General features: G+C 51.1%; 1 protein-coding gene across 1 annotated transcript; it reads left to right on the top strand.

Annotated features, from left to right (window-relative positions):
- Positions 1-6,547: 6,547 nt before the first annotated feature.
- NHLH1 (nescient helix-loop-helix 1) lies at positions 6,548-10,457 on the top strand. Its single transcript, XM_003795187.1, has 2 exons — positions 6,548-6,813; positions 9,884-10,457. Exon 2 carries the CDS (start codon positions 10,056-10,058, stop codon positions 10,455-10,457), a length of 402 nt encoding a protein of 133 aa, XP_003795235.1. The 5' UTR covers positions 6,548-6,813; positions 9,884-10,055.
- The last annotated feature ends 902 nt before the right edge of the window (positions 10,458-11,359 follow it).

Raw genomic sequence — 11,359 nt, 5'->3', positions numbered from 1 at the left:
CTGAGATATGGAAATATACCCTGCTGCTTCCCCCCAGCCCTGCCCTCCCAGTCTGAGCTAGGGAGTCTGTGCACTGAGCTGGCGGGAGTCGAGCACAGCTGCCACTATGCCTGGGCTGGCTCCCCACCTCCCTTGGCCAACAGGTCTCCCAGCGGACAGAGCAGTAAACTCCCTCATCCTGCTGGCAGCTTCAGGAAGCAGAGAAGTGGCTGGGTACCAGTGAGAGGGCTAAAAAGGAAACACGGCTGGGCAGAATCAAGGGATCCGGGAGTAATAAAGAAGGGTAAAGATGCAGGACCCTTAAAACTGCAATGTTTCCCTAGAAAAGAATGCTATCGCAAGCTAGTCTTCTGATTTCCATGTTCCCGTACCTTACTGTTCTCACCCATCCCCCCCAATAAAACACAACTGGGCTCTTTCCATGGCTCTTGGAGAGGCCAGGCTCTATGGAAGGACCACAGGCATCTGGCTGGCCTGCTGGGGCTTCTAAACACCCAGCCTTTCTGAAACCATGTTTCTGGCTCCTCACTGGCTATCTCCTGACCCCTGAAGACCATGGGTGACTGGCTGGGAGCATTTAATGGGCCACATACTTCTCAATTCCTTAGCCTCCTTCTCCCCCTTGATCTAGGCCTTGTTCGAGGCTCAGATTTATTATTTTCCAGCCTCTTTTATTTCCCAGAGGGCTTCCCTTCCCCCCATCCCAGGACCTTGCCTGTCTGAACTTAGTGTGACACCTAATCTCTCGAGACTAACACTGAAGGGTTTCCTCCCAGCTAGTGTTTCTCCCCCAGTTTGCTTGAGCAAAGTGGTTTACTATTTTTTCTTTCTTTTTAAGACAGTCTCATTTTGTTGCCCTTGGTAGAGTGCTATGGTGTCAGAGCTCACAGCAACCTCAAACTCTGGGGTCCAAGTGATCCTCTTGCCTCAGCCTCCCACGTAGCTGGGATTACGGGCGCCTACCACAATGCCCAGCTATTTTTTTTAGAGATGAGGTCTGGCTCTGCCTTAGGCTGGTCTTGAACCTGTGTGCTCAGGTAATCCACCTGCTTCAGCCTCCTAGAATACTAAGATTGCAGGCATAAGCCACCACACCTGGCCTACTATGTTTTCTTTCCCACATCTAGGTCCCTGCTTCTATACTGGTACATCCCGGGATAAGATATGTTTTATCCAGAGTCTGATGCTCTGTACCAAGATCCCTGCCTTATTCAGTAGGACTTCCTTTCCTCAAGGGGCTACAGAAATCATGCAGATGATCTAAATTGTTTGCTAGATGAGGGAAATAGCCCAGAGGAGTGATGTGGCTTGCCCAGAGTCACACAGCAGGGAGACAGAATTGGAGCATCCCTTATATCTGTACTGGCAACCTCAGCAGTAATAGTCATTTATTGAACATGGCTCTGGGCAAGGCACTCTGTCGTAGCATTGCCAAAAGGTGAGTGACATGATGCCTTGCCTTGGAGACTTAGGATTCAGGGTCCAAATGGCAGGATGGGACATGCCACAAGATAAATAGCCAGATGAGGCAGTGTAGGAGCCATATAAAGTTGGTGCCATAGAGAGGTTCTACCCAAGTTGGGAGAATAGAGGATTTGCTTTAGACAGGCAGGGCTGTAAAAAGGAGCTTCATCAAGAGCTCAGGGCTAGATTTTATGGTCTGCAACTAATAGTTCCTGTGACCTGGAAAGGGCATTCTCTACCTTCTACGTGGAGTTGGACAAGGGGCTGGCCTGTGAGGTCCTCTGGCCCTGTCTGTCTGGTTCTGTGAAGGGAGAGCAAGATGTATAGTCTCCTTTGTCTTCTCCCTTTCATCTTAAACTCCTCCAGGCAATGGCCATTTGAAAGACTGATCAATTCCTGAACTCTCAAAGGTAGCACTGGGGTCAGTTCTAGGGAGGAAGGCCTGAGGGGCACTACTGCCCTCTAACCTAGGGACAGAAGGAATTTGGGGAATTGTGGCATAACACGATAGAAAAAAGACACCCTGTCACTTAGCATCTCATCCTCAAAGCTTGGTAGAGATGCTGAGGTTGAGCTGGGGAAGCAGAGGCCCTTGGAAGGTTGGGGTCCAAGTGGACTGTCCATTGCTTTTATTCCTTCTAAATTCAAGGTCAGAAGTGAGAGGAGCTCCTATCTTGCTATTGTGGAGAAGGGCAGCTGTAGCCTCTGTCCCCAACCAGAGGAAACTTGGAGCAGAGTGGAGAGGTCATCTCCAGAGGCCTAAGGAGAAGCCATTAGTCTGAGGTGACGCAATTGTGAGCAAATGTTACCAGCCTCTGGCTTGAGCTGGGTGTTGCACAGGGGCTGGGGCTAGGACCTTAGAGTCCTTACACTCTCTCCCTCAACTCACAACTGAGGAGGGATTAGAGAAAGAAAAAAAGAAAGAAGAAAGAAAAAATGGAGATAAGAAAGAGGATCCAGAAATAAATAAGCTAGTGAAAGGAAACTAAGGAAGCAAAGATTTCTCACAGGGCTAAAGGAGGAAAGGGAGGCCCATAGCTGAGCTGAGAGGGAACTGAACTGAGCCTGAGGGGAGAAAGGCCAGGCGGGCGTGGCCAGGAGGGGAGTAGGCCCAGAGCTGGTGGTGACAGATGGGTGGACACAAAAGAAGAGAGCTTCAGGGAAGACAGATGGATGGGGGAGGGAAGGGAAGAGGCTGGGTGGGGGAGGGCAGCACAGTGGTTGGAGGCCATAATGAGATTGGAGATGGGCTCAGAGCTGAGGAGAGGTGAGTGGAGAGGAAAGAAGAAAGGGGAGGCCGCCTCAGGAGACAAAGGCTACAGGCCTAGGGGGCCAGGGGCAAGAGGGCTAGGGCTGGGCGCTGAGAAGGGGGGTTTCCAGCCAGGCTGGCAGCGGAGAGAGTGACAGATTGTGTAGTGAGCCAGAGTGGAGACCCGCTGTCACCTTTCAGAGGCACAAGGAGGTAGAGACAGGGAAAGACAGACTGACTGAGACCATGTGGAAACAGACAAGAAGAGAAACTTAAAGGCAGAAGACCGGCCCAAGACGGGCTGCCCATTCCCAGAAACACAACAGCTTCTGCCCAGGCTCCTCTGCCTGTCTTGCTTCTGTGGCCCATGATGCCACCACCCTAGCCCTGGGCCACTCCCAGGGAAGGGTCAGGCACTGTGGCACAGCGAGGGTTAACACCGTCTGCTCTCCCTGCCAGCGCTTGCCTGGTTGGGTCCCCAGGGCTCCCCACATATGTCACCCCCTCTCCTGCCAAACCCACTGCTTCCCATCTCCTCCAGGCCCATCCCCCACCCTCAAGGACAAGGCCCAGGCCACTGTGTCTTCCCTGCCGATCCATCTCCCCCACAGCAGTCTACCTCACTGGCTGTCTAGAGACAGAAAGAAATTCGTAACCCACAGTCTGAAAAAGTGAACACCTGTAAAATGTAAAATAACAGAAAACACTCATTCTATTTCCTACAGCAAGGTGTTGGCCAGCTCTAGAATCACAAATAAAAGCTGATGAAGTTTTAAAACTGAAAAAAAGTGTAACAACAGCAATAAACCATAAAGGCACAATCCTCCCTATCCCCGGGCCCTGCTCCCCCTGCCCTCTATACACCAAAGACCCCCCGCCAACCCCCATGGCCTCCTTCCCTTGGGCCTGAGCTGACCTCAGAGCCCATCCCAGCTTCTGCAACTTCCTGCCTCAGGTAGACATGTGTCTGAAACTTCTTGCCACCTTCAAAGCACTGTGCAGCAGGGGTTGGGACTTTACAGTTTACCCAATACTTTCCCATGTGTTACTTCACATGGGTGTCATAACAACCCTATGACATAACAAGACTCTGTCAAGGTTAAATGACCTATACCCAGGTCTAACTGACCCCCAGTTTCAGTAAATGTAGTTCTTTCCACCATTTCATGCTTTTAGTTCCTCTTTATCGTATGAGTGTGTTCTTTTTAGCTACTCCCCAAAGATGCAAAAACTAAGTCCCTGCACAAAGACTGGGGTCCAGGAGTCCAGGACCCTGGGATGGTAGATGCAGAGGAACAGGAAGTGGTCCCTGGAGCACTGTCACCTCCTGTACCATGGAACCTTAGCTTGCACCAGGGTCAGCTCTGCGGGCGCACAGCATGGCTGGGTGCTTCGGGGCAGCTGTAGGGCTGAAGTATCTGAGTAAACAGGCCTACAGGATGGAGGGCGGCAACAAGGGTCTGGCTCCTTCCTCCATTCTCCATGCCACCCCTGGAGTTGCTTTCTGCTCGGAGACTCTACATTCTGCTCTGTTGTCCTCAATGTCTTACCCTCAGAGTCCGGGCTTCCCATTTCAATAATGGTCCCTCTTCTCCACCATTCTGCATGTCATCCCCCCACATCTTCTTGTCTCTGGTATTTTTTGTTTCCTTCCAGCTGTCTGCTCTGGGCTCCCCCCATGCCTATCTGTTTCCATCCTGCCATGGGGCCTCCCTCAGGACTAAATGTCGCAGTGGCAGTATCTCTCGCTTCAAAGCTGTGTTTCTTTCCTGTGTTCACTGAGGCCTGTGTCTCCCTGATGGCCTCCTCCTTTCAAGTCTCTCTCCACATCTCTATTTCTCCATATCCTGCATTTCTAAGTCTTGGGCAAAGCCTTAGCAACCTGGCAGTTCTGCTTCCATACTCTTTTTTTATTTTTCTGTGTTCCCTGAGTCTTGATCTCCCAGTGACTGTCTTCCCATTTCTCTGTGTCATCCCCATGTCTGTTACCCAATGACTCTGGCTTCTCATTTTTCTCTCTCCCTGGGTTTCAGTATCTCCTCATGTCTCCCTCATCATCTCCTTATGCCTCCTCTGTTTCTTTCCATCTCCCATTCTTTCTGGATCTCTCATTTCCCCTATGGCATTCTCTCCTGAGTCTCTTGGTCTCCCAATTTCTTGGATGGGGTGGAGGGCAGAAGAGTGGGGGAGGTGGCATTGTTGTTGCTGGGGGCTCATTAGATGGAGATTGGTTTTTAATCAGCACCATGGCAATGATGATGCAAGAACCGAGATGCCACCTGATCCCCTGCCCCCGTAGCCCCCCTCCTCAAGCCTCCTTTCCCCTCCAGCTCAACCCATCTGCTGGCGCCTGGATACCTGTCTGGGCCTGCCCAGGTGAGAATTGGCACCTCCCAGACCCGGGGGTGGGGATAGGTGGGGGAGCCTGGGGAGGACTTATGGGGCTCCCCTTAGGGAATGACTCACCTTGGACAAAGCCCAGAAAAGGTTGATCAGCAACAGGGAAATGGCAAATCCCTCCAGCCTGGACAGTGGGGTGTGCTCCCACAAAGGGGGGGGGGCATGGTATCCCACTTAATCTCTATGGCAACCTAAAAAGCAGCTATAATTAACCCCATTTTACAGAAAAAGAGGTTGAGGCTCAAGAGGTTGTTACTTGTCCAAGGTCACACAGCTGCCAGCCTTTTACATTGCACTGCATTGCCTCTGGAGTACTCACCCCAAGTACTTCAGATACTCACAAAGGCTCGGTGAAGACACAGCTGCATAGGGGAAAGAAGTTCAGATACTGAAACCCAGCCCATGCCCTGTGCTTCTCTCAGTCCCAGAGCCCCCTGCTTGATCCTGCCACCCAGCCACATGCAAACACACTCACACACACACATGCACATTCACACTAAGGCGCCTGAGCTATTGATGTGAACGTAATCCATGCTTATTTGCATATAATTTTGAACTTGGTCTTCTTACTGCTCATTTGATGCCCAGCACACCCCACGCTTGCCTGGGCTGCCCCGCCCTCCTCTCCAGTTCTTCCTCTCTTGGCACTCCACACCTGTCCTTTTAGCTCTCACCTCTTTCCTTCTAAGAGCCTCTAATTCCCAGTGGGTCAGGCTGGGCTGGCCAGCCTAGAAAAGCTCCTTGTGGGGTCTGTGTTCAAATTTGCCTCCAATCTTCCCATGTAATCAGGTAGGCAGGAGGAGAGGGACTCACATACAAGGGTGTGGGGGGTGATTATCACGGTGAGGAGGGCAGGAGCCTGAACAGTAGCCACAGGCAGCCTGGCAAGCCATGGGTACCACCTTTATGAAGGATGAGCGCTTGAGGGCAAGGACTCTCAGGTCCCCTTCTGCATTTTGGTGCTGTCCACTAGCTCTTTTCTCTGTTTCCCTGTTCGTACCTTAGACAGTCTTCTTCCTAAGAAAAAGGAGACTTGGGAAGGGGCTGTCAAAGTCACACTGGGACTCAGAATGGGACCATGGCACTTAACCATAGCTTGCTGGGAGCCTCTGCCCTGCTGCCTCTGGTGTGGGAGATGGAGGGGGTTCATCTGTGGTCTTGCCCTGGCTCTCGCCCCAGCCCCACCCCTTCCCCAGCTCTCCATTTCTTGCTTATGAAATATGCATGGAGAACAGATGTCCCTGCTCCCCCACTAGCCCCCCCACAGGGCCAGCCCCCGCCCCCAGCTCCCGGAGGGGTTCCCAGATCTCTCTGCCAATGGCTGCCTGGCCTGGCTGTTTAATATTGATGTGGGGGGTGCCTGGGCCAGCCAATGACGAGCTGGGGGTGTGTGTGTGTAACTCTGCATATATACTTTGGGCTGGGCATGTTCAGGTGTGTATGTGTCTGTGGGTGTGAGTGTGACTGGCCCTAGCACCTGGCCAAGCCCACCCCTGGCACTAGGGTCCCACCTCCTCACCATGTGTAGCCCTCTTATCTGCCCCGGAGCCTGGACAGCCATGCTACGCTGCCCCCGACAGTTCTAGAAAGCTGGTCACTAACTTTGCAGACGGATGAGGTCTGAGCAGCCAGAGGAGACTGGGGCTGTCAGCGCTGCCCCCTGTCCTGCCGGCTTGGATCCCGTAACAGGGTCCTCCTAGGTAAAGGGGGAACTATGGGCTGGGGAGGGGTGGGCGTGTCCCTCCCGTTCTTTTGCTCAAGTCCCCTCCTGGCACTTCCCTCTCTCTGTCTCTGCATCCCTCTTGACCACTTCTCTGCTTTGATGCTTTGTGCCTATCTATCCTCAACTGGGTTTGGGTCGGCAGAAGTGGGGTGGGAAGTCCTATCCTGGATGCTTTGAACTGCTGTTCCCCTGATTCTTAGAGCCTGAAACTTTGAGACCAGAAGTAGATTTGGAGGTGAAGACTTGATGGCAAAATAGAAGCTGATGACAGGACTGGAGCTAGGGAGAAAGTAAGGCCAAGTGGGAATGAGACTGGGGCAGAGAGGAAAAGGAAGGGCACAGTGATCATGAATGAAGGGATATAGGGACTGGGCAGAGAGAGAACCGGGCTGTGAGGAATAGATGTGCTGAGAACCCACAGCTCAAATGCTCCCAGCCCGAGCATGGGGGTGGGGAGTTGTGAGCCCTGGGGGATGCTGACTTTGGTGCCTCACACTATTGCCATCCTATCTTGTTGGATATAGAGTGTATTCTAAATTTCGGTTTTAACTCATCTTGTTTGGCGTTAGAGTCGCACTTGTCTTCCCCACCATTAGATGCTGATGACCTTTTGTCCCTCCAGAGCTTAATAACTGTCAATTTGACTTGAACTTGTCTTCTGCCTGGTGGGATGAAGCAAGGCTCACTGGAAGTGTGTGTGTGGGGATCCTGATCTGTGAGGCAGGAGAGCCAGGGTGGGGAGAAAGGGGAGTTGACGACTGTGGAGGTACCTCAGTGCTTCTGTTTCTGACTGTTAAGTAAATCTGAGCTCACAAGGAATGGCCCACTATGCCCAGCCTTTCCAAGGCCATATTACTGCTAATCTCTACTACCTGATCTCTTCCAGTGCTGGCTGGGACAAGCAGCCTTAGCCATGTCCCAAAGAGCTCCAACAAGCTCTTCAGGTCCTCCTCTGCAGGCCATATCTGACCTACCTTGGCCATGGGAAAGTGTGGGAGCAGGAAGCTAATTATGTTCCCTTTCCCCGATCTTCTTTGCAGAGTGTCCAAAAGGGGCAGGGAATGGCAAGAGCTGAAGGTGTTGAAAACAGAGGTGGAAGGAGGGGCTGGTCCTCACAAGGGGATTGTGGCAAGAGGAGATATCTTCCCCCGGTTCTAGTGGGGAGGAGGGGAGTATCTGATGACTATAGTGGCTATGTTAGGGAGGTTTGAGTGGCTGAGGGGGACTGAGTCAGGGCAGCTGTGCAGAGCTCCATATGTCCTAGACCACTCTATAATGGACAATCTGTGTGTTTATCTGCTACCTCCTTCCCAGAAAGCAAGGGTGAAGAGGGCCCTGGAAAGGAGAGGATTGCAGGGCCAAAGCTCACAGGTCTCCCTCACAGCTGGGCAAGCTGCCCTCTCCGAGCTCTGGCTCCAGCCTTGCTCACCTCCCCCCCCCATTATTATTTATTTATCTATTTATTTTGCTGGCAATACATAATGTAAAATTTATCATCTTCACCATTTTTTAGTACGCAGTAGTGTTAAGTATACAGAGGGTGCCAAAATAGGTATGCACATGTTAAGAAAGAAAAAAAAACTGTATGAAAACTGTAATAGTATATAACGATAACAAAAGATGAATACAAGTCACATTGAGCACCTCTTATAATTGCAGAAGTCAAATGTGACTTGATTATTACAAATTTCACAGTTTTTTTCCTTTCTTAAAATGTACATGCATTTTTGGCACCCTCTGTATTTACACTGTTGAACCGATATCCAGATCATTTTCATCTTGCAAATATGTAACTCTATACCCATTAGACAACAACTCCCCTGCCCTCCTTCCCTCCAGTCCCTGGCAACCACCATTCTACTTTCTGTTTCTATGAATTATGCTACTGTAGATACCTCATATAAGGGCAGTCTTACAGTGTTTGTCTTTTTGTGACTAGCTTATTTCACTTACACTATGTCCTCAAGGTTCATCTATGTTGCAGCTTGTGACAGGATTGCCTTCCTTTTTTAAGACTGAGTAATATTCCATTGTGTACATATACACCACATTTTGTTTATCCTTTCATCCACTGATGGCCATTTGGGTTACTTCTACCTCTTGTGAATAGTGCCATTAGGTATGTGGGTGTGCAAACATCTCTTTGAAACTTACTTTATTTGAATATATACTCAGAGGTGGGCTTGCTGGATCATATGGCAATTTTCTTTTTTTTTTTTACTTCTTTGAGAAGCATCTATACTATTTGCTAGAGTAGTTGCACTATTTTTCGATCCCAACAGGACAAAAGGCTTCCAATTTTTCCATGTCCTTGCCAACACTTATTTTCTGGTTTTTGTTTGGAGGTTTTTTTTTTGGATAGTAGACATTCTAATGGGTATGAGGTGATATTTCATTGTGGTTTTGATTTGCATTTCTAATGATTGGTAATGTTGAATATCTGTTCATATCCTTCTTGGTCATCTGTACATCATCTTTGGAGAACTGTCAAGTCCTTTGCCCATTTTAAAATTGGGTTATTTGATTTTGTGATGTTGAATTGTAGGACTTCTTTATATATTCTGGTTATTAACCCTTATCAGATACATGATTTGTAAATATTTTCTCCCATTCCATAGGTAGCTTTTTTACCTTGTTGATTATGTTCTTTAATTCACTACAGTTAAGTTCTCTGTGGTCTCATTTGTCTATTTTTGTTTTTCATTGTCTGTGCTTTTACTGTCCTATCCAAGAAATCATTGCCAAGTCCAATGTTAGGAAGCTTTTCAGTTTGGGGCCTTCAGTCCACTTGCTCCGTTTGATCTTGCCTGGTGTGTCCTTCTCATCACTTTCTCCTGTTACTCATGTTCTGGATTCTCTTCCCTTCTTACCATTTGTCCTCCTGTTCCTTTCACATATCCACCTGCCTCGCCCACCCAGTTCACGCTGTTCTTCCCTCACACACCCAGTTCCTGACTCCTTCCAGCCCAACTCAAACCCCCATCCCCATCTTTGAACTGCCCACTCCTTCCTCACTCTGCTGCTATCAACATTCCCTTCATTTTTAGGCTCCAGACTGGAACCCTGACCATGGAACCCTGAAGCAGCCCTGACTTCCAGAGCTCAGTGGCAGACCCCACCACCCCAGGCCCTTCCTGCCCCTCCCACAACCGGCTCTCCAGTGCTCAGAGGGAGGGGTGGGGAGGGGATCCCGATCTCACAGGGCAGGGAGTTTCCATCATGATGCTCAACTCAGACACCATGGAGCTGGACCTGCCTCCCACCCACTCGGAGACCGAGTCTGGCTTCAGCGACTGTGGGGGTGGGGCGGGCCCTGATGGCGCTGGGCCGGGAGGTCCCGGAGGGGGTCAAGCCCGGGGCCCAGAGCCGGGAGAGCCTGGCCGTAAAGACCTGCAGCACCTGAGCCGCGAGGAGCGTCGGCGCCGGCGCCGCGCCACCGCCAAGTACCGCACGGCCCACGCCACGCGCGAGCGCATCCGCGTGGAAGCCTTCAACTTGGCCTTCGCTGAGCTGCGCAAGCTGCTGCCCACGCTGCCCCCGGACAAGAAGCTCTCCAAGATTGAAATCCTGCGCCTTGCCATTTGCTACATCTCCTACCTGAACCACGTGCTGGACGTCTGAACCCGGCCTGCCTCCCGGCCTGCACTCTCTCGGTCCCGGGCCTCTCTGAGCCCCTTCTCATGCCCGCCACTTAGAATGGAGCCTCCTCCCTAAGCCCCTGCATGGAGTCCCAAAGTCAGTGGGCCCAGGCAGAGTGCCCAATGGCTTGTGTGATCGTGAAGGCGACTTTGTTTTACTGACCTAGGCACCCTGAGGGCTATTCTCATGGGTTCCTTCTGAGGTTTGTTGCCGGGGCCGACTGGTCAGATCATTTGCTAGTGTGGTTGGTATGGAATCCTTGCTGGGTTCTCTAAGGCCACACTTAGAGTCGTCCTGACCTCTCTCATGAGCTGCCGTCTCTTCTACCCCATGTCCAAATTTTCAGAGACCCCAGACTCCAGCTGTCTCCCAGTGGTTCCAGCTTCTCCTGCCTATGGTAGGGATGGAGCATCAGAACCAGGAGGGAGGAAGGTGGGGTTTTAGGGTGGGGAGTGGGCTTCTTCCTCTAAGATCTCAGTCTCTCCGGCTTGGAAGATGGGTGGGGACCTGGGGAGGCAGGGGTGGGTAGGGGGTGTCCCTCCCGCGAGAGGGAATCTCAGCAGCCAGGAGTCATAGAAAAACTCTCCCTGTTTTTCTTTTGTCCATCTTGTTCCTGTGGCTTAGCACATACAGACCTCAGATTTCACTTGGTAGTGAGTGCCTTGCCCTCTCTGAGCTATTTGGCCACCTCCCTATCCCCTCTAACTGTGACATCCCATATTTCTCCCTCCCTCTCTGCCACTGGAGGGGGGATAACATCCCCAAATGGCCCAGAGTATCTGATCTTGCTTCTGCTTACCCCATCCCAGCCTACCTTGAAAATGTGCAAAACCTACCCGGCTGCTCCTTCAGACACAGCCAGGATGCCCTACAGTTGCCCTGTG

Source organism: Otolemur garnettii, unplaced genomic scaffold (assembly GCF_000181295.1).
Source record: "Otolemur garnettii isolate 467f Iridium unplaced genomic scaffold, OtoGar3 scaffold00091, whole genome shotgun sequence".
In the NCBI taxonomy this organism is placed as follows: Eukaryota; Metazoa; Chordata; class Mammalia; order Primates; family Galagidae; genus Otolemur; species Otolemur garnettii.
The sequence above is the reverse complement of the archived record's forward strand: the minus strand, read 5'-3'. Positions and strand labels throughout refer to the sequence as shown.